Genomic DNA, 23,099 nt, shown 5'->3' on the forward strand with positions numbered 1-23,099 from the left:
ATAACTAGGCGACATCGGATACACTGTTAGAAATAAACATCTGCACAGCATATTTACCTTTTTCTGTTGAGTCTCTGTTGTGTTGCCGTGTTCGATTGTCTCAGATTGGGCTCAGTTGCATGTTGTGCTGAAACTGTCTTGTAATATGAGATCAAAAACATTTAGACAGATTCCAGATGTTCTGATCACATCTGCATTGTTAAATCAACTTGTACTTTGACTGGCTAAACAGTTGAGTTCAATGCTTTTAATGTTATTTTGGTTTATTAAGAGGGTTTAGGTATTGTTATAGTATTCATTTCACTGTACAAACAGTAATTCAATTTTTTAGAGGGGTTCTATAAGAAGCTAAGTTTGTACCTTAAGCACAAACACGTTATTTGCAAAGGCAGAATGTGTAATGAGTGGAAGAGATCTTTATTTAGCTCAGTTTATTTGCATCAGAAAACAATACGCTATCTTAGAAATATGTTTTTAATTCTCAGAAACACCAACATATGTAAATGATGTAAAAAAGATCCTCTTAAATCTCTCTGATCATAGTCTCCTTATGTAAACATTTGTGTATATTAATTCAAAAGCACATACAGTATTTATCTATAAACATGGTTCAGGTTGCATCTTTGTTCAGTACCACCAAATCCAACACCAGAGCAATTATTAATACCTGATCCATTATTTTTGGTACAGAATCAAGATATCACATTTTAATAAAACACGTAAACATGATTATTTCTGAGATGTTATTGTCAAGCTTAAGGATTGCACAGTGCGTCAGCACATCTCCATCATCTCTTCGAGGGACATCTGCAGCTCCACCGACTGCAGGGAGGAGGCGCCGCCTCCGACAGCAATTTTCTTCAGCGACTCCAGTGAAGTCAGGACCACCTGAGACAGAAGAAAAAACCCGGGAGCAGAAAGTCAGATGCCATGACAAGAATGACAAGAGTGAGATGACGAGTTTGAGCTTGACAGAAGCAATGAGACGTGTCAAGCTGCTTTCTCCAAAGTAACTTTATGTTTAAGCTTTTCATTTCTCAGCATGCATTCCTCTGCAGAGGCTCGGGAGTAAAAAAAAAAAAACAACCTTTTACACCCGAGGGATCATTTGTGACCAGGCGCTTTTCATGCTTTGTTCTCTCGGCGCTTTTAATCAATACCGAGACAAAATTGCCTTTTGAAAAGTGCTGCCGACTACAGCTCCCTTGAGTGGGCAATTCTTGGCGGTTTGCTGACTCATGAAATTTGACAGAGGTATGTGCAGCAAGAAAATAAATAATATTATTATAATACTGAAATACTGCTCTATAGGTCTGTGAGAGCACAACACTGACTGTGCCTTTCAATAATTCAAAGGGACTTTCACCTCCACTGTGATGAGTTTCTTCTCCCAAGACTTGTTGTCTGGGTCAGGCCACTTCTCCCCAAGGCAGAAGAACAGGGAGCATGGAGGGCTGTCTCTCCCTTCAATGAAGTCCAATATTCCTAGAGGGGAAGGACAATCAATCACTACATCAAGCCGACATGCACGATATGGCACGTTTCCACAGGTAAGCTGAGAAAAAAGCTACAGAATTATTCCTGTCACCCACCTTGCAAAAAGTCCTTGAACAGGTACAGTGGTTGAGGCTGCAGTTTAGAAATCTCTTGCGGCTGTCTGCTCCTGTGATACTGAGAGATGCTCCAAAATGCTTTGATTTCACCCCGCCGCTGGCCATAGACCACATGGCCTGAAACCCCCACGTCCAAACCATCGCCCAGCTTTTCCAGGATGCGTTGGGTCAGACTGGCTTGGGTTTGATCCAGCATGACTCCAGGGCTTGGCAGAGAGACCAGGGACAGGCCTGACTCGTGATCCAAAACTGTGCCGTTGAGATCGGGCCTGATGTGAACATTTATTCATTCGATTTCATATTAAAGGCAGAGCCCTGAGGAGATTGATACCACTCTCATATCTGTAAGGTAAATGTGTAGCTGCAGCCACGAGACGGTTAGCTTAGCTTAGCATAAACAAGAGGAAACAGCTAGCCTGGTGTTACTTAATGAGCTTTAGAAGAGCTGGTCAGTAAATTTAGCTATCTTTGGAAAGAGCCAGGCTAGCTGGGTCCACCTGTTTCCAGTCTTTATGCTAAGCTAAGCTAATTGGCTCCTGGCTCCAGCGACATACTTACTATATATTCGTATCAATCTTCTCATCTCTTACTCTCGGCAAGAAAGTGAACATTCTGCTTCCTAAAATATCAGACTATTCCTTTACCTGTGACGGTTAATCTGAAGTTAGACACTGAGCATTTGTGAGACATGTTTCCTTTGATGAAAGCGTTATTATGATCTTACCTGTAGACTAAACGGATTCCAACTTCATTCTCAACCAGCTGCTTGGACACCATCACCCCTCTGTAGTACACTGATATCCTGAAATGAGTCTCTATGGATTCAGAAATAGGAGAAGATTATGAGAAAGAGCGCACCACTCTTAACTGTATTCCTGTTTAAAACACATTTGATGATGATTGAATGATGTTAATTGACTGGCTACATTACTTTTAATGGCCTAATTGAAGTTATTAGATGCTGATATTGAGTGAGGGATGTCATTTTTGAATGTCAGTGTAAAATTCCCCTTTCCTTTTCACAGCAACATCCGTTGACTTACTGAAATGTTCTCTGTTACTGGTATGTAGGAGCTGCTCTGCCAACTGCTCGTCATAGGCATCTCCCACAGCTCCCTCCATTGGATGTGCTGGTTGCTCAGGCAACCCAGCTTCACTGCCTGCACCCTCAAACATTACTGGATACTGCTGTTGCCCAGGCAACGCGTCTCCATCAATCACAACCAGGTTTCGGAGCAGTTGTTGCTCAGGAGGAGGCTCAAAGCCTGCGGTGCCCTCTGTGGAAAAGTTGCAGAAACTGAATAAAGTGTTTGTAGGAAGGCAGCGTGGATGCTGTTGTTTTCTGCTCACACTGCAGCAGTGAGGAGGAAATAATGAGCAGAGCAGACACAGTAAGTCTACCTTCTCCGGGGCTGATGTTCAGTCCCTTTAGACACTCCTGGAGAATATCCTGGTTGGCTGAGGATTCTACTGGCAAATATTGGTTAGTTCAGAAAGATTCATATTCAGTGTTTCCACATTCATGGAAATGATAAGGTAATAATGTACCTTCTAAACAGGAGATAATAAACAGTCCCGTACCTGCAAACACACCGTCCATTGGAAGGTAGAGACATTCTTCAAAGCATTGGGCGGCCTGGCTCTACGATATCACATATACACATTGGACTGAGTTCACATGCACTTACACATTTACACATTTTACGTCCAGTGTTCCTACAAACCCACAAGCAGTCGCTTACTTCTTGTGTAGGAAGGCGATACTCCTCAAATAAATCGAGGTCAACTTGGTCCTGGGATCCAGCAGAAGAGTTATTAGCTTTGAGAGTGAAAGCAAAGAGCTTAGTTAACATCTGCAGCGTGCTATCTTTTATTCATTTATTCCCCTCAGAAACACCTCTTTAATCTCATAATCCCCTTTACAAACAGCATTGCCTCTGTGTTCCATTCCTCAACCGCAGAAACATAAATCCAAACTTAAACATATGCAAAATAGATGGAAATGTGATGATCATCCAAATCAGGTAAGGGGGTGATCAGATATGTGCTGTGCACGGAAAGAATCATTTTCAAATCCAATTAATGCAAAGTGCCAGTGAATACATTCCACATACACGTCTCATTACATTGATTCTGTTAATAGGTGGTTTTTAATACAGTTCATCAGAGGAAATAGTTGATTTTTGTAACTTGACTGGTATCGACTACAATAAAGGGCCGAATGGTGATAGTCTACAGACACCCTGGTGGATCCTCACCTCCTGATGCTGGCTCATCCGGCCAGCGAAACACTTTGTGGGGGTCGGCAGCGTCGTTCTTGTTGTCAGAGACCAGCTTGAAGCCTTTGGCCCGGAGGGCGCTGCGGAAGTTCCTTTTCCAGACTGAGGCGTCTCCGTGAGCACGGCCATTGCCACTCACCTCTGCCCAGGCCTGCAGGGAAGACACAGGTTGAAGGCAATACACTCTTCAAAAAGATATCTAATACATGATGGATTGTTTTAAACTATTGTCACTTTGTGGAACACAATGAATACAAGTCAAAAGTTATGTCCAATTTATGTATGTGACTACTTTCTACCATACTGCCACTGATGTTTTTTTACTGATGACTGTGCGTGACTATTACTTTAAAGATGAGGATGTCCGTGTCGGAGGAGTCCTGTCTTAAAGCATGTTTCCATGGGATGGAGAACTCCGTTTTCTGTTCTGTTTGCCAGCTCACGCCGGGATACCTGCCGCTGTCAATCTTGGTCCGCAGCCACGGGATGAGCAGTGGTTTAGAATGAGACATTTCTGCAGGACAAAACGTCCCGTCAACAGTGTTACAAGGGCGCCATTTGGCATCCCCGATCATCAGTAACATGATTCCCAGATCATCTATTATAGAAATCATTTAATACATTTTTGTTGCTTTAATTTTAAGATTAGTTTTGTAGTATTTCAAGCTCAGAAGCCGATCCAAAAGCAGCTGAGCCAGGCTGGATTTTTAATCATCATAATTATTCATATGTATTTCTAGGTTTATATGAATTATTAGAATGTTCGGGTCCATCTTAAAATACTGTAGAGTGCTATTCAGTCATTTTACAACTGGATTCAACGATGTAATCAAGTTAGTAGTGTAAGTAAAAGGGTGTAGATAAAATACAATGGAACTCAACCTTTGCATGTTTCCATGAACTGTTCATTAAAGTGTAGACAACATATTTCTAATTACAATAATACCAGAATGAGGGATTCATCTTTCTGTCTTTTCTCACTCCCACTAAATTATGAAAAGTTTAAAGAAACATGCAACACACAGTGTCTGAGCGTCAACGTCCTGACTTCTGTAGAACAATGGTGCAGCTGGAAAAACCTGTTTATATTGCCAATTTCTGAATCGCAAGAAAGAGGAAGCAGGCAGGTATTAGACCAGCTGTGCTTCAGCATTCAATATCAAAAATACTCAAACAAAAACAACCTCAAAATACTTAGTGCAGTAAAATGTATTCAAGGATAAAAAGAAAAAGTATAAAGCACTCCACTCGGAAAAATGCTTCTTCACAGTCAAATATTAACATTGGTGTAAAGAAGTTCAATGTTTGCTTTTAAATGTAAAAGTTAACCAGAATATTAAAGTGTAAATACTCATGTAGCATACAACCACGTCAAGTCTGAAATTGAATACAGCATGCAGTATATTGAAATATGACTGTGGATATTCGTGTTATCGTGTGTAAAATGAGCTGTAAAACCCGCGGATGAGGAGCGCCATAACCACAAGTGAAATTGTTGCCAACAGTTCCACAACAGAGCACAGCTGAGGAGACATGTTATAAACACTGACAGTTCCGATGGAAACTCTCCTACCTGAAGTAACGAGATGTCCGCCGATGAGAGTCGAGTTCAAGGTCAAACTTTAGAGAAGTGATGCAGGATGACGGCAGTAAGTACGTGCAGCAGGAACAATAACCTGTCGGAGCGCCTTATTCCTTAAATACCGACGGGAGTCCGGCTGCTTCCCGCACTGACGAGGTGTTCTCGGTAAACTCCGAATCGTCAGTTTCGTTTTCCAGATGTGACGTCAGGATATGTCATACCAGCCTGCGCCGCTAGGTGGAGTCAAACACACGTTTATATGTATACACTTGTGAGGACCGTCAAGGACACAATACATCCCCTGACCCTTTATGCCTCAGTTAAATATGTTTAAAGACATAAAATACTCTGCTTTGAATACTCATTTGAGTCTGACATGGGTTTTGTTCCACAGAAAGAAAGTCCAGTTAACTGGTTAGAAATACTTAAAACACATCTACTCGTCCTACCTCAGTGAAAAAGGCAGAATCTGTGGATTTGCAAACAAAAACAAATCCTGCTGGTAGGTGCATGTATTAAATTCAGATTTAACGTTTTCCTCCTTCAGCAGATGAATGTGAAAACAGCTTCTCTGGTGTCAAACTGACGCACCGCACATTGAAGGCCAAACATCCAAGACAAAGAACAATAACCACAATCGTCTGCCCTGAGAGAGACTTATGAATACACAGGACCAATCAAAATGTCCTCACAAAGATAGATGTCAAAGAACACCGACACACACACTGTAGGGAAACAAAACGCCATTTGTTCTTTGCAGATTTTATTTGTTTCTCAAATACAGGAGAGTTAATGTACAGAAGGACAAAGAATTTCATCAAGAACTGTACAATATTTACAAGCCTTTTTTTCCTTTTTTTATGGAAAATTAGATTGTTTTCAAAATAAGTCATAGTATGCACAAACATCAAAATGATAAAAATGAAATGACTATTTCCTCTTTAAATATTACTTATTTATACTCCTTCTTCCCACATGGGAAATGGAAAGTTTACTTCTTTTTCTTTGCACCTGCATGACGGATGATTGAACTGAAGCACAACAATGTTAAGTTTCAAATAGATTTCCCCCCCATCCTCATCTTTTTTTCCTTTTATGTTTTTTTTCTCCCCGTTATTTTACACCCACTGTATTTGATACAATATTTCTGTCTCGACGTCTGTTCTTTGAATAGAGGGGAAGACGGCTTGGATATGTGGGTAACGACTGAATACTGATCCTGTGGAAAATAAAAAGGTTTTGAAAATGTCCGGGCAGCGACCCAGTGCTTGTGAGAGTTTAAGTTAAAAACCTCCTCATATAAATAATAAAAATGTGTTTATATATTATCACACAGCAGACCGGTGCTGCCCTTCACATAGCACAGGATGAGAGAGAGAGAGAGAGAGAGCGCGTCTATTAACACATTTCATGTTTCTATCCGTGGACGAGTCAGTGTTCACTCTGCTCACGGCACACAACGCAGTTTAAAAAGCATTCTCACCCTCTTCCACTCTTTTCAAAAGCCAACAGCTGATGTTAGTCTTCAAAAAAATAATTTATGTAAAAACTAAGTGGTAACAGTTTCTCTTTGAACTATTTTCTTCATGACACACAGTTAACAAGATGTCAGTGGCTCCTCCGTTGACTTGGCGTTACGGCTCCTCTTCTTTGTCCTTCCACTTCACTTCGCGTCCCCCCCCCCCCCCCCCCCCCCCCCCCCCCCCCCCCACCCCCCCCCCCCCCCCCTCAACGGTCAATTCCCTCCTGACCCCTGATCCGGTAGGGTCCCCCCCCCCTCACAAAGTAAGACATTTCTTTAGTCAGTGATCAACAAGAAAAAGAACAGAGGCCAGTGTCCAAGGTCACATGAATAGACCTCCTCGTGTTCGTCAAGGGCCTTAAAAATTCATCCTCAGATCTTAAGAGACTTGAAGCGGGCCGGGGTGGGGGGGGCTGTACAGTAGGATCCATCTTTGTTTTTTAAAATCCTCTAGCTTTAATCCATGCTCTCCCTCTCTCTCTCTCTCTCTCTCCGTCTTTGTGGTCGACTCAGGCTTTGGTGCTGAGCGTGAGCAGCTCGATGAAGGAGCTGAAGAGGGTGTCCAGCCAGCTCTGGTTGGCCATGCACTGCTGCACCACTTCCTCTTGGCCCGGGTCCTCAGCCGCCTGCTCAATGGTGTTGGTCTGAGGACAAGGGACGGAAAACACAGACAAAATTGTGACGACTCAAAACCAGTGTCTTAGGCTACACGGAGCCAGCCTGCGTACGCTTTCCTTCCCATCTAATGAGATTTGTGCATTTCCATACAGTATTTGAGGGAATGCGAACAAGCAGCTAACATGACGTTGTGCTTACCTCTTTCTTGCACTGTAAGAAGGTGTGGTATTTATAGTGATGCAGGGAGTGGAAGAGACTGTAGATTCGATACGTCTCCGCTGACAGTTTAAGGTCCTAGACAAAAAAAAAAAAAAAGACAAAAAAGAGGAAGTCAGATTTATCATCACAATAATTAGATCAATTTCAACACGTTAAATTAGCAGAAAAGCTGCAGTGAAAATAATTCCCACTGTTCCGTGTGAGAAAGAGTGAAACTCACAGCAGGTGTTAGAGCGGAAGCTAGAGCGGTTTTACCTCTCGGCTCTCAGCGATCCATCTTTCACCGTCAAGCTTTTTATGCTAATGCGGCATTTTGTTGATGCCGTGTTTTAAGTGTCACCCAGAAACCAGAAATTATCACCTGGTTATCGGCTAAACATCTAGGCTCCACAGCTTAAATAAAATGACCAAAAGGTATTCCTTAGTGGTCTTCCTTATTGTTTGACCCCAACATATTCTTTAAAATACATTTAATAATCTATTAAAGGCCTACAGACGCTCTTAACCCTCTAAACACTCACACCTACCTGTGGTTTAGGCAGGGTCTTTTTGACTCTGTTGAGGGTCTTTCGGTTGTAAGCATCCCCACTTAGCCGCACCCTGACCGCTCCTGAGTCCAGGGGGTCTACAATGATCTGGGGGTACGCATGCAGGACCTCCTGTCAGGGGAGAGACATCAAAGAAAAAGGTCAGAAACTGAAAAGGCGGACCGATAACAAGATATTAAGATGAAATGTAAGAAAAGTTTGTACTTGAGTTTGTGATTATTTTCATTACCAATAAATCTGTTTATTATTAAAAATGACCATTTAGTACATAAAACATCAGGTGATGTCAATTTATGACAAAAGCAGCTAATCCTGGACACATTTCTGTTTGATACATGACTTGATCGATTGGTCGATTATTGTTGTAAACCTACTTCCTGTTTAAAGACGGAGAGAGAAGCAGCAGCTTAAGGGCGGATTACCTGGTGCTGAGAGCTCATGCTGACTCTCCTCAACAACCTCCTCTTCTGTTCGCTGATGATGCTGTCGATCTTCCTCATCGGCGGGAGGTACAGCTCATCTGGTGGCCAATCAAGTCAAAGGAAGTTTCATTAGTCATCATTCATGTAGCCGTCAACCATTTCAACACCGACGGCTGATTCAAAGCAGCGTTTTCCGTCTATCAGCATTCCCAGAGCTTTCCTTCAACCTGTCACACCTCGTTTATTTTGGATTTCCAAAAAAACATTAAAAGATGAATCTAAATACGTATGCTGCAGAATTCGTTTTTTTTTTCTCTCCCCTTCTATTGTAACATCAGTTTGTCCGTGAATGGCTTGAACTGAAGCAGCTGCTGGTGATGTTTATTCAACCGGCCCAAACTGCACGCAGACACTTGAAGCCACTTGAAGACGATACCATCAAAATGCCTCAATGCAGCTGCTTCAATGCAGACATGTAATCTGCAGAAAACATGCTACCAGACAAGCAGACCTGGTTAGGAGAGACTGCATCCGAGCTTCCCACTCTATCTCTGTCTCCTACATGTCAGTAGTATGTTTTTTAAGAGAGGCTTTAATTGTAAACATGCTGAAGAGGCCGTGTGTGTGTGTGTGCAGTTCTCACCGTCGGTGTCCTCCAGGGCTTGGATCATGTCGGGGTCCAGGGCTGTGCTGACCAGCATCTCCACGTAGCTCCTGAACATCTCCCTCATGGCACGGTTGTTCACTCCGCCTTTCACTGGCACTGAGCGGACGAGAACCAGAGTTTAAAACCAACACTCTACCGTGGTGCATGTGCTGCGTTGTGACTCCATTACACTGACTTCTAATGGCAAACGTGCGAGCACAAAGAATCAAAATGGCATCTCACTTTCATTCTCACTAGCTGCCTCCTCCGATGAGTCCGAGTCAGATGATGAAGGTATTTCCTTCAGCCACCTCTTCCTCTTCTTCGGCGGTGGCTCCGCCTTCACTTTGGCTGGCTTGGTCTTGGGTTGGCGCTCAGCCTTTTCCTTCTCCTTCCTCTCCACCGCTTTCTTCTCCTCCTTCGCTCTACCTCGCTCCGCTGCTGCGACACGTTTCTCCACTTTGTCCTGCTGCGGCTGCACTCGCTTCTCCTTCTCCCGCTCCTTCTCAGGCTCCCTCTCCTTCTCCTTGGCTTTGGGCAGAGCAGCTGGAACCTCCTTTTTCTCCCGCTGTTCTTTTGTTGTTGCAGTTCTGGTTTTCTCCCGCTGTTCACGCTGGACTGGCGGAGCCACTCTCTCCTCTTTCTCCACTCTCGGTGGTGCCTGGGTGGCAGGAGGGGAAGCCATTCTGGAGAGGGACTGACGTCTGTGATGCACAAAGGAATTGTATCAGAGATGGAAACAACTTTAAAGATTAACGGAGTGTACATTTATTGCCAAAAACCTAAAATTAAAAACAAGTACAAGTCCTTTGAAATGACATTAAAAGGTATCGGCAAAATAATTGACAATTGATTACTATATAGCAAACATAGGTACCTGAGAGCAGGTGTGGCTCTGCGCCAAGGTCTCCGAGAGCAGACTCTGACATAGTCCTTCTTGTTGACATTCTCCAGAAACTTGACATAGATCCGCTGGTATCGCCTCTTGGCATCTCCGAAGTAGCCGAGATACTGTATCAGAAACAGATTATAAAGATGCAGTTACACACGAGTAGCACAACTTTCAGTGTCATATATTTGACTGAAAATGGTGTGAAAAATATCTCTATATATAAGCATACATCACAGCATATACTATAGTATTATCATCAAATGCTATGATGCAGCTTGGACTGTATAAAGTGTAGAAATCAACCATAATTGCTTGCAGGTGTGTTTGGATTACTGAGGGCTTGCGGGGGGGACGACTCACGTTGCTTGTGGCGCAGAACTGTCTCTGTCCATCTTTGATCTCTGGGCTGAACTTCTGCAGCAGCGCTTTCTGCACCCTCCAGATGGGAGGAGGCTCACGGCCCGTCTGCAAGGCCAGCTGTGCACAAACACACGACACACAAGGAAGTATAACATATCTGTCATTTGGAAGCTACTGAAGGATTCAAGTTTGAACTCATTTTCTCATTAAAGTGATTTTCCCTGATGATTGTCCTTGGCTTTAACAATATCTTAGATTACTGTACAGACACCTACATAGCAGCGTAATGACTTGGTATTAGTTAAAATAATATGTTGGTCTCCACCAGAAAGAAAGCCATTGTTGGCCCAACAAAGTACTATGTGATTCTTTAACTGTAAATAACACACAAATACCTTAAGTGTTCGAATGTCCTCCACCCGTACCACAAACTCGTCCCTTTCTCTGAAGATGCCCTCGCCTCCACTCTCGCTCTCGTCCTCCTCACTCTCTCCAGCAATGGCAGCATCTTCTTGCTTCTGGGCCAGGTGCAGGGAGTTGATCTTAGGAGGTGGGGCCTCTTCGGGAGAGGCGGGGGACTCCGGAGATGGCACGGGAGACTCCTTCTGAATTGAAGACGGGGGAGGAGGGGAAGTTGGAGGAGGAGGGGAAGCAGGCTGAGGGAGAGAAGCGGGTGGAGGAGGTGGCGGAGAGGGGCATGTGGGAGCGACGGGGCTTGGAGGCTGGGAATGCTCCTGTTGTTCCTCTGGTAGAGGCAGGGGTGAGGGGAGTGAGAGGGGAGGGAGGGGGGAGTGAGAGGGGGAGGAAGAGGAGGCGGGAGATGGAGGGATAGAGGGAGGTTCAGGAGTTTCTGCTTCTGGAGGAATCTCAGGGAGGGACGCTTTGAAGGAAAAAAGAAGGGCAAGATTAGGGTTAAGGTCATTTTTAATCACAATGTTAAAACAGCTACAAGAATTAAATCAAATTGGACAATTGGGACATTTTATTAGACCAAAAAACTACAGCAATAACTCAGCCTGGGGGAAAAACTATACATTTTCTTAAGCAGAGTTGTAGAAAAATCAACTTGCAAGAAAATGAGGCACAAGAGGAACAAAAAGCAAACAGACAGCCTTACCATCAAGATTGGGGGCACCGAGGGCTTCCAGCAGGGGCTCTCTCTCCTCCGTCATATCGCACTCTTCATCCCCTCCCGTGCTCCTCTCCTCCTCCTCCTCCTCCTCCTCCTCATTCTCCTCATCTTTGTTCTCATCCATGTCTCCATCTTCTGGCTGGAGGACATCGGGTTCGTTGGACTCGGGCAGGTCGTGGGGCGTATGCATGGTGGGCTGTGGGCTAAGTGTGGGGGGCTGCAGTGACGGAGTAAGTGGGGACTGAGGAGCCTGAGGATGAGGAGGTGTAGGAGGTAGCGGGGTCTGCATGTTAGAGTTCAGCTGAGGAGTGTCGTACAAAGCAGAAATGGCTGAGGAAATGCTCTTCTGGAGGTCCTGGTTCTTTCCGACCGAGTCCTCCTCATCAGAGGAGAACGACGGCAAGGTCTCCAAGTTCCTCTTCAGTTCGTCGTCCAAGCGCTTTGGGCTTGGGCAGTTGCCCAGAGTCAGACCCCCGTTCCCTTCGCTGTCCCCGAACAGAGGTGGCGGCGGTGCGGGAGACAGTGGGCGCAGACCTCCCAATTTACAGGGGGAGGTTTCGCCGTTGTCGTGTTCCATTCCTGGAGAGATGTCCAAGCCTGGAGGTCTCTTCCCTGTCTTGAGGAAGTCCAAGAATGAAGCGACGAAGCCGGCCTTGGACTCAGAGTCTTTCTCATCACCCTAGAAGTAGAAAAAGAGAGACTTACCACCACTCAAGTAGTGAACTTCACAACTACCAAGCAATGAATGTTAATTATCTCAGCATATAATCATGTCGCTCTTACCCTTTCCTCCAGCCCCTCATCATCCACTTCACTCATCATGTGGATTTTCTGCTTGTTCTTTTCTTGACTTCTGTTGCTTTCGGTGCTGCAGGGGGGTCCAGGACTTAAACCAAGTGAGGGCGCGGAGCCCACCGAGCCGTCCGACAAAGCAGGGTCCGTGCCAGACAAAGAGTCCGTCCTCAGCAAGGCATCGGAGGACGACAGGGTACCAATTGGTAACTTGATCTAAAACAAAAGAAAACAATAGGATTTAAGGAAACTCTGCCTGAACATACAGATGTATATGAATCACCATATTTTGCTTGTAATAACAAACACTAGTTATTTATTTATTGGTAACAATAAAATGTCCTTGAATGAATATTTGTTTTAACATATCTAGAGTGAATGCCGCTGACCTTCAGAGGAGGAATAGGCTCGTGTAGCTGCTGGTGATGGAGCTGCTGTGGCTGCTGCTGATGGAGGGGATGTTGGTGCATCTGATCCTGCTCCTTCCCGCTCATTTCCATGTACATATCCTCCCTCCTTTGTCCTCTACCTCGGTTTCCACGGCCCCTGCCCCTACCTCGTCCCTCCACACTGAATCCCCCTCCTGCTGGCGTCCCACCCATCTCCCCCATCATCCCTCGTGGAGTGTAGGGCTCCGGCATTGGGCGGATGCGAGGCCTGCCTCTTGGCCTAGGGGGACCATCTCTCTTGGGTCTAGTGGGCTTTCGGCCCCTCTTCTTGGGTCCATCCTGAGGCACAAGAGAGTGTGAACCCATTGAGGAATAACCAGAGGAGTGGTAGAAGTCAATGTCACCCATTAAAGGGCTGAGAGAGCCACTCCCTCCTCCTCCTCCCTTTCTGCAGCTGGACACCAAGTCTGGCAAAAGGTCCGGCAGCCTCCGGCTGTTCAACCGAATGTCCGCCGGCTGGTCGGCTTTATCCTCGTCATCTTCAAACTCATATTCTTGAGCGTAACTTTTTTTAGGCAGTGTGTTGGGGTCCCGGCGCTCCTTCAACAGGTGGAAAGAGCTGGACTTGAGGAGCTTCTTGGGACGAGAGGAGCAGAAAATGGGAGATTGGAGGCCTCCAGAACCAGCTCCTTGGCCAGCTCCTCCAGGCCCAGAGGACAGTTTGGCTCCAGAGTTGTTGGGACCCGCAGGATTGGGACCCATGCCCATAGCTGGGCCCTGGGACTGTATCAGTCCTAGCTGTTCAGTGTTCACAGTGGAAGGGAGCTCGTGGGTTTTAAGGGAGTCTAGATCCAGAGTCATGGTGTTGTTGCTGGGTTCTTCCAGGCCATGACAGTATGGCTCATAACCTTGATCTCCACCATGGTGACCCATTATGTCATAGCTAGGTCCACCACTTCCCCCTGCTCCACCTCCACCCTGTCCAGCTTTCATGGAATCCATTCCCTCTTGTCCAGTGTGGCTTTCATTCATCTCCTCCTGTCCTGGTCCGGCACCTCCTGCACAGCTCGACTTGTAGTCCTCTGCGCAAAACATGTCTTCCATTCCTGGAAAAAAGGAGCGGTCCTCATCCTGAAGGAGGGAGTCCGGGAAGCAGATGGAAGTTAGGGGTACAAAGCGGTTACTTTGTTGATTCTGGTCTGCTTTCTCCACCGGGCTGACGGTGTCGAACTGGTGCTGCTCAGAGCGCTGTTGGTCCAGCTGGCTCTGCTGAGGGGTGAGCTGAGAGGACAGGGGCTGCTGTTGGTCAGACTGTGGCTGGGAGTGGGCCGAGCCAGATGATGGGGGTATGTGGTGAGGGTGTGTGGGCTGCTGGTGAGGGTGGTGAGAGTGGGTTTGTTGGTGCTGAGCGCTGGGGTGCTGCTGCTGGGGAAGGTGCTGTGAAAGATGGTGCATGTGAGGCGGGGTGGATAAGCCGATATCGGGCTCAGAGAGAAAGGAGTGGAGCTCAGAGGCCGAGTGTTGCTGTGTGTGATGGTGCCTCTGCTGCTGCTGCTGCTGCTGCTGCTGCTGCTGCTGCTGCTCCTGTCTGTGGCGCTCACTGCTACCGCTACTCCTTCCCACGCTGCCCGGTCCACCGCGCCTGTCCTCTGCAACAACTACGTCTGTGCTGGAGGTCTGAGAAAGGGAGCGTTCCAGCATGTCCAAAGAAGACACCACTGAGCTTTGTTTAACCTGGCTCTGCTCGTGCTGATGTGACGGGGGGCCGTGGTTGTAGTGAGCCGCTGCCACCTCCAAAACCTGGGACTGGAGTTGAAGCTGGAGCTGGGTGGTTTGGGACTGAGACTGACCCTGATGTTTACTCGAGCCAAGTGTCCCACCAGCACCTTCCATTACAGCTTGCTGTTGGCTAATGGAGTGCTGCTGCTGTTGGGGATGAGAGTCCATTTTGTGATGCTGTTGGTGTTGCCGATGAGAGTCCATTTTGTGGTGCTGCTGTTGATGCTGTTGGTGAGGCTCCAGTTTGTTGCGGGTGGTGTGGGACAGCACCGACTGGAGCAGGTGTGGCGGCTGACGGGACTGGTCGGTGGGAGAGTCCATGAGGGAGCCGGCAGCTTGAGACTGGGAATGCTGTTGCTGGAGTTCCGGTGTTTTCCGAGGGTATGGGATTTCAGCCCGCTCCTGCGGCTTCTTTTGGAGATCCATTTGGGTGTGCGGAGGTATCTGCGAGTGTGAGGACACGTGCTGACTGTGCGAGGAGTGTTGGGGAGCGAGGGAGTGTTGACTGTACGGGTCGCCCCGCCCATAGTGGACTACCGAGCCGAGGTCGTCGTGGTGGTGGAGATGGGAGTGCACTTGTTCAGCGCTGCCTCTCCCCCCGCTGCTCCTGCTGCTTCCAACAGACCTCTCGTTCCTTTGCTGCTGTTGTTGTTGATGATGGTGTTGTTGTTGATGTTGTTGCTGTTGCTTCTTTAGTGACATCTCCAGCTGGGTTTCCAGCCCTGAGATGGACCCTGCATTACCAGTAGATGTGGCACTGTGGGTGCGTATGACACTCTGGGGGTGGTACCTCTCCTCAGAGCTCTTACCCATGTCATAGCTCAGCCCTTTGTCTGAATCAGTGGTCGGGGGCACAGACTGGGGCTGAGGCTGTGTTTGTTGGGAGGTCTGTTGGGGCTGTTGTTGAGGATGGTGATGACCGGCCTGGGGTGTGGGACTTGCTTGGGCTTGCAGCAGGTGCTGGATCAAGAACTCATCGTCGTCATCGACTTCCTCTTGGGATCTCTGAGAGCCCACTCCTAGCATGGAGGTGTCCTTTGTTTTGGAGGAGGTGGAATGATAGGACTGAGATTGGGAGCTGGGACCTCTGGTGTCAGGGTAGCCCTGTGGGGAGGCCAGGAAGGTGGGGGAGAGGACTGAGGAAATGTATTTATTAGAGCCTGCACCTCCTGGAGATTGTGTGGGGCAGGTGGGCACTGGGGAGTGCAACCCTGGACGGATGATGCCCGAGTTGCCTGATGGAGAGGGGCTTGAGTCTGGAATATGATAAGACCCTCCGCCACTACCACCTCCACCTCTCTCATTGGTCATACTATTTCCCGCTCCTCCTCCCGACCCGGTGTTCCCACTTCCTGTGCCGGTACTGCTTCCTCCTCCAGATGCGCCACTGCCCGATGAACCACTTGACCTTAAAAGGGCAGGGGAGTGACCTGGGGCTCCGTAGCCTAGTGATGGGCTTCCAGCTCCACCCAGAGATGATGGGAGCGATCCATAAGCAGAGTCAGCTCCATATAGATCAGTGGGGTATGACTGGCTTCGCCCTCCTAAACTCCCATAGCCTTTCCCACCTGTACCTGAGCTCAGGTCTTGGGCTTGTGGTGAACTGAAGCCTCCGTAGGACTGAGCCAGGTGGGAAGTAGGTGGCTGATTAGGGGAATATGACTGTGTCTGTTGTTGGGGTGGGGTCTGACCAGTAAGAGCAGAGGGGGTCTTCACTGAGGGAACAGGGGAACCATAGCCTGAGAGGCAGGATTTGGGGAGAGACTGGGGGGCTGACGTGGAGGTGGCAGGGGGCTGCTGCTGTGGGGCAGGGGGAGGAGGGGCTGGTTGAGGGGGTGGCTGCTGCCTGGAAGGGGCTGCGCTGGAGCTGGAGGTGGGGATTGAGTTGGAAGGATGAGCCCCGGAGGTGGCAGAAGATGAGGAGGAGGAGGAAGAGGTAGAGGAAGCAGAAGGGGGTGTGTGGGGAGTTCTTGAGGATGATGCTGAACTGGCAGAAGAATAGCCACTGCTGGAGCTGCTTTTTGTACCTTTTCCAGCTGAGGAAGAAGACGAGGAGGAGGAGGAGGAGGAATAAGGAGGCTGGATGATTGGCCGATACTGCTCAGTGCGAGCGGCGGCCTTGAGGTCGGATGAGGGGCTCTGGTCGCCCAGTGGGCTGCAGGAAAGGCCAGCGTGCCTGTGGTGGGTGGCGATCTGCTGGTACCCCGCCCCTCCACAGCTGAGGTAGTGCTGAAGGGAGTGGGCAGCAGAGGATGAGAGCTGCGACTGAGCTGGCGTGGGCCGCTGGTAGTGCTTGATGACGCTGTCCTGCCGGGGAACAGCCCGTTCCTGAGCCGAATTGGACTGGGACTGGGTCTGAGGCTGGGCTGAGGAAAAGACGGACGCATTGTACAGCTGGGACGACTGGTCCTGGAGCTGTGATGACAGCAGGTTGAACTGGTGTGACTGCAGGTGCCTGGCAGAGGACGACTGGGCTGATGCGGCACTCGTGGGATCCTGGCTGCCCCTGTAGGCAGCTGCTGCGGCACCCTGCGATGACAGGAGTCTATCAAAACCCAGGCTAGACTGGGATGGGGCCTTGATATGTAATAGGGGGTCATGTGGGGAGAGCAGGCCATTGGATGTAGGACTAAACGTAGGCGTGTCCTGGAGGGAAAGGGAGGCTGTGGGGAAAGAGCGGCTGGAGAAGGATGCTGGATGCTGATAGGCTGAGAGAGCTGAAGAGGAGGGGAAGGAGCCAGAGCCAGGAAGGGCTCCAGAGATGAATAGTTCAGGAGGAGCAGGTGTGTGCATCGCTGTTAGGAAAAGGAAGACATATTGCAAAATTACTCAGTATCCATCAAGCTATCATTTAAATTACCAAATAACAAACCCTCTTTTAAAAGTATTCCAGAGTAAGACGGTTAACAGTACAGTAAAATGTTATATAAAAATGCACAAATAGCTAGATGTCAGAATAATAATGTAGCCAAACATTGGGAGGTTCTTTAAATGTCATATTGACTGTGGGGTCTGTTTGAATGTCAACAGATGAGGGAAGATCTAACACTGCCCCACCTGTCTGCCAGGATGGCGTGCGAAACTGGGAAAGAAGGGAGGAGGCAGAGGGTGGAGGCTGGGGACCTCGAGACTCCAGGGCTGAGATCAGATTCATGACGGAGGCATCGGGAGCAGAGGGGCTGGCATGGTGGAGGCCAGTGTCAAAGAGCCCCGACAGACCTGTGGGAAGGAAAGACAGAACCAAGAAAATTGATTAATTGGTCAAGAATGCAAATTTGAACATTTTGCTAATTGTGGAGATATAGATGAGTTCCTAATACGTAATCAGTAAACAATCAAAAAGACAGGATCTTGGGATCTAGATTTAAACAAAGTTAATTTGCCGAGCCTGCTGTCACACTTACAAATAATGTAAATCACGTCACTAGTTGCGAGTGTAACTAAGTACATCAACCTCCGTCTCTGAAAACAACCCTTAAGGTATCGCTAAACTGTACGAGAACGAATGCGGTGACTACAGGCTTTCACATCTAGGGCTTCAGCTCAATTGAGCTATAATGTGCACATTTTTCAATGACAATCTACCAGGGCCTGCATAGAGAGCCATAATAATTCATTGCTGGGGGCCCCTTATGGTAGTGACATGGAAGGTATGACATTTATCTCACCCAAACTCCGTCCAGCTGCTCCCCAAGCCCCGCCTTGGCCAGAGCTCCCTGGGTGGTGATTGGTGGCATAGCCCTGCAGAGGGTGTGGGGTGGCGTAGGCTTGTCTGTGAAGGAGCTCAGACTCAGGGTGGGATGATCTGGAACTCCCATATACAAGACTACAGAGAAAGGGGAATTGTTCAATATTATTAATTTCAGAGAACATTTACATAAACATAATCTGTTCCCAAAGTGTGACCGTTGAGAAAAAGCTTGGGGTCACTTTTGAAATACACAAAATCTGACATGTGGGTAAATAGTTTTTAAATTAAAAATCTACTCATCAGAAGTCAACTTGGGGCTTTTCATTGGTTTGGTCTACATATGCAACTTCTCAACAGTAGCTTACATGTGAAAACCAAAATCCCTGATGAGTCTAATCTATATTTGAAGTTAAGGGTAAGGATTTATTCCCCAATCAGTATCTTAACAGAATTAAAAACTAGTGCATTACACCAAAGTGTATTACATTAGATAAACCAGCAATGTAAGAGCCATGCAAAAATAATGGGGTAGTTAATTTGCAAGTATTATAATGGACCTACAACACTCAACCATTACATGATATATACATTTACCAATTAAATAAGATTCGTATTCAACGCTGAGGTTTGGCTAGTAGCAGAACTTTGCTTTACAAAATATAGATGAAATGCGTGGCTGCCCAGATAACATGCTAGCATCTGTGCTACTAGTAGCATCGACTAGCCGCAAAGCTCAGCATCTATGGTACAAATGCAGACTAGGCCCAAACTGCAAGGCCAGTCTGTTGCGTGTAAATAGACCACAGGTAACTAATGTGCAGATTTAAGCGTACTGAGAAAATACATTTTCCTTAATATGCAAGTTATTAATGATCAACGATTAATTACACTGCAGCCATTGATTACGTCGATGTAGCTAACAGCTGGTTCATGCAAGTCGACGCAAATGCATGCTAAGATGCACGCAAACACCATCAACTAGCCAGGTTTGTTGAGCCAAATACAACTTCCAAAAAGAGTATAGTGGCTTTCGACTCTGATAATGCAGCTAACTATGGGTCAAAACATTTAATATACGAGCAGATACATGAGTAAGAATGCTCGCGAGCGCAGGCCTCACGACTTCCATGCAACATACCGCTAGCTTACAGGCTAACGCGAAGCTAACAGAGCTATCTTGTACAGCCCAATTTTCAGCATCACATAAATTCACTCTAGCCTTATTTTCTTTAGCCAATTTTAGGCAAACAGCAAATTTGCAAGTTTGATGCGACTTGAATATTCCTAAATCTAATTATGCAAATTAACATAAACCATCCAAAACCCATCACCCATCACCAATTATCTAGATCACGCTTAGGCAAAATGTATTAGTAATCTTTTTATTTATTATTATTTAAAGAATGGCACCACCGCCACTTTAATATTTGTATTCCATGTTTTCTTCACAGCGTAAAATATGATAGGATGTTTCATTAAATACATGTTCCCGGTAAATATACATCAGTTGTTGTTGTTGATGTCTGTCAGGGGGCTTTGCTGCGTCTGCACTCCTCGCACTTGCTATAAATCCAGTGAATGTATCGACGAGGGTCTGTGTCCAGGCCTGCACACCGGGAACAATCATTCCTATGGATGCTCCAGACAGACCCCCACCTCCACCCCGCCAGGTCCACCGAAAAAACCCCACGTCTGTCAATCAAATTCAATTCCTATCCACCAACCTTCTCCTTTCTCCACCCCGCCCACCCCCACGACCAGCACACTGCTCTATTCCTGTTTATAATAATATTACTATGCAACCGTTTGGATGGCAATGCACTGCACATAATGGCAAAGCGTGGCACTATTTATGGGCCCAATGGCGACAATTTGTTTACTTTGGCATCATCGCAGCCTTTTGCAAAAAGTACCAGTGATGCGTGCACATTGTCTGAATCCAATGCATACCTTGCTTTTGCCGATCTCTCGTAACTCCATCCTGCTCCTGCGCCCAAATCACCAAATCCTGTTCCCGGGTAATTTCTATCCATTTATGTGGTCACAATGTGTTGCGATGGAGGACCAACGCAACGAGAACGTCGCAAACGCAGATTACGGGGAAAAAAATCCCGTCTTTCCAGTTCTCGGTTTCAGGCTATTTTCCCTGGTTTCATAAGCAAGTCCTCAGGAGTGGAAAACAGCATATTGAAAGAGAAATGGAGGGGAGGAGGAGAAAGCTGGATGAAAAAAAGAGGGGGGTCTACGGGGTTATAATCCAACTACCTCCAAAAAAAAAAAGAGACAAGTCTTTCTCCTTTTCCTACGCCTTTCACATTTATCATTTCCTCGAATGCAGGTTTAATCCAAAATCAGTCATGATGGAGGAGCCGCGGGTTTGGCTGGTGGTGGTGGACGAATTGCTGATAAACATTTGATTTGAATGCGTCCTTTTCTCCGTCTCTCCTCCCCTTTCTTTAGGCTAGTCTCTGCTACGATGCTAGCAGCAGCAGCAGAAGAAAAAAAAAAAAAAAAAAAAAAAAGGATTGCAATCGACGGGGGCCACGTTGGTAGCAGCAAATCACTCACCGTACACGAGAGCAAGGAAAACCCCAATTTCAAAGTATTTTTTGTTTCTCCTTTTGAATGCAAATCGTTCCCACCCCTCCTCCTCCGGAGCAGAGCGGTGAAGCTAGCAGCAGATGCTAGCTGTCAGTAACGACGCATCAAAATAAAACAGGGCTGCCTTTATTTCACCCAAATGCTCCTCTGATTTATGCTCTTTGGCCATTCAAAAAGGAAAAACGACGACGAGTTAGCCCGCACCGCGAAATACACAATCAACAGTACGAAAAAAAACATAAATACCGAACGAGGAAGTGTTACGAAAACAGGCCGCGTTTTAAAATCTTTTACTAATTTTCCTCCGGGGACGCCATTTTTGAAGGCGGCTGTGTCTGTCCTCCGTCTCCCCCTTTCTCTCTCTCTCTCTCTCTCTCTCTGAGACTCAGTCAGTGTCTGCAGTGACCTCCATTCACCGGTCCATTCACCGGCCCTCAGTCTGACAACCAGACCAGCGTGCTTTTCCAGATTTTCATCTTATTGAGAGGATAATTATTAATTTAGACTACATTTTACATGAGTCAAAAAATAGTCAGCTGCTCGTGCAGAACGACGCTGCGATTGGTTGAGACGCATTCGCGTGCAAAAAACATTTCCAGTGATAACCAGATTTATATATAGGCTAGGCCTTCAGCAAGTCGCTTTTGCAAATTCACATCCGAATTGTGCAGCTTGTGTGAGAGTAGCATTTCCTGCCGCCAGTCTGAAGCTCAACTGGGCTGCAGTTTGCCTCTTAGCAGTGGTATACAAATAAGGGGGATTTCCCCCTTACATATGCTAACAGTCCTTAAGACCTGTTTTAAGCCTTTATTTTTTTGTGTGCTGATTATATTATTTAGAGAACCTGTACTGCCAAACCTCATGTGCATTTGATGTGTACGCCAGCAGATGGCACACTGGATTTCATGGTCATAATGAAGGAGGAGGATTCACTGGGAGCAGAGAACAGAGAAATGCTTTTGCTCACGCTCATATCTTGATCAGGAGTTTATGAGACACTGCGATTGCCTTTGCCATCATATTCACCTGTACCTATCTCCAGTGGCACACATCAACCAATATAACAGTATTAAATACCTGAACTGGCATTGAAACTAGTTAATATTGAGGAATGTAATGCGATCTCTTTTGCTTATAGGTAACAATGATGTCCACACTCCAGAGGCCCATTTGTCCAGAAATGTATCGTGTATGGTGTTTGTTGCCCCCTAGTGGTGAAGTGAAATTCTGTCACTAAAATACTGTAAATGCTTCGTGACTACAACATTTGATCCATTTCAACTCATTTACTTTTTGACACCACTGTGCCACATTTGCAAATCACGGAAAACAAAGTGTCTCCCATAATTTCTCGTATGCTGTTCTAACACTTGTCCCAGTGTCATTATAAATGAACTGCAACAAAGTGATGCAGTCGCATATAATATTTTACATGCTCTGATTTGCTGTAATTTCCTTCTTTAAATAATTATTATTTTTGGTCTCAAATGGAGACAATATTTAAATGTTTCACTTCCCTTTAATTAACAGTATTTTGTTTGAGAGGCCCTACCTTTTATTTACTGTAACATTGCTCAGTTGTTGGTATTAAATCTGATGGAGGAAAACTAGCATTTTTAATTTAATTTTGTCTTGTTTTATTTTTTTGTGGAAAAAGAATTGTTCTGCTTTATAACCATCCAGAATTAGGAAAAGGTAGTTCACGTTGTCATCCAGATGCTATTTTAAAAAAAAAAATCACACTACCTTTAGAGCAGGAAATCGATTATATGTGGAAATGTTAAAAGCATTATACATTTAGATGAAAATCATTGGAGAAATGTATTAATTTTTTGTCTTCAGTAAAAAGCTACATGCATGTAAATGAAATCTGGATATTTATGACTGTGGGACAGAAATATGAGTTGGATGTTCAAAATATGAAACAAATAAGTTCATATAGGGGTTAACCTCACTAATGCTACCTACATGTGCTTTTAATTTTATCTTTGAAGTCCTTTAAATTCTGGATTAT

General features: G+C 46.1%; 2 protein-coding genes across 2 annotated transcripts; both read right to left on the bottom strand.

Moving 5' to 3' along the window:
- Positions 1-14: 14 nt before the first annotated feature.
- Positions 15-5,652, bottom strand: irf3 (interferon regulatory factor 3). The gene is made up of 11 exons (XM_031843178.1): positions 5,466-5,652; positions 4,240-4,406; positions 3,872-4,043; positions 3,356-3,432; positions 3,195-3,255; positions 3,015-3,080; positions 2,657-2,890; positions 2,338-2,428; positions 1,593-1,882; positions 1,367-1,485; positions 15-888 (listed from the first exon to the last, which is right to left on the bottom strand). Exons 2-11 carry the CDS (start codon positions 4,402-4,404, stop codon positions 775-777), a joined length of 1,389 nt encoding a protein of 462 aa, XP_031699038.1. The 5' UTR covers positions 4,405-4,406; positions 5,466-5,652; the 3' UTR covers positions 15-774.
- A 1,548-nt stretch (positions 5,653-7,200) lies between these two features.
- Positions 7,201-21,721, bottom strand: prr12a (proline rich 12a). Its single transcript, XM_031843164.1, has 15 exons — positions 20,435-21,721; positions 18,462-18,619; positions 17,851-18,012; positions 13,015-17,588; positions 12,617-12,841; positions 11,819-12,512; positions 11,097-11,581; positions 10,702-10,818; positions 10,327-10,460; positions 9,693-10,153; positions 9,447-9,566; positions 8,804-8,901; positions 8,361-8,492; positions 7,813-7,908; positions 7,201-7,640 (listed from the first exon to the last, which is right to left on the bottom strand). Exons 1-15 carry the CDS (start codon positions 20,515-20,517, stop codon positions 7,506-7,508), a joined length of 7,674 nt encoding a protein of 2,557 aa, XP_031699024.1. The 5' UTR covers positions 20,518-21,721; the 3' UTR covers positions 7,201-7,505.
- Between the last annotated feature and the right edge of the window lie 1,378 nt (positions 21,722-23,099).

Source organism: Anarrhichthys ocellatus, unplaced genomic scaffold (assembly GCF_004355925.1).
Source record: "Anarrhichthys ocellatus isolate YVR2014 unplaced genomic scaffold, GSC_Weel_1.0 scaffold4, whole genome shotgun sequence".
NCBI classification, from domain to species: Eukaryota; Metazoa; Chordata; class Actinopteri; order Perciformes; family Anarhichadidae; genus Anarrhichthys; species Anarrhichthys ocellatus.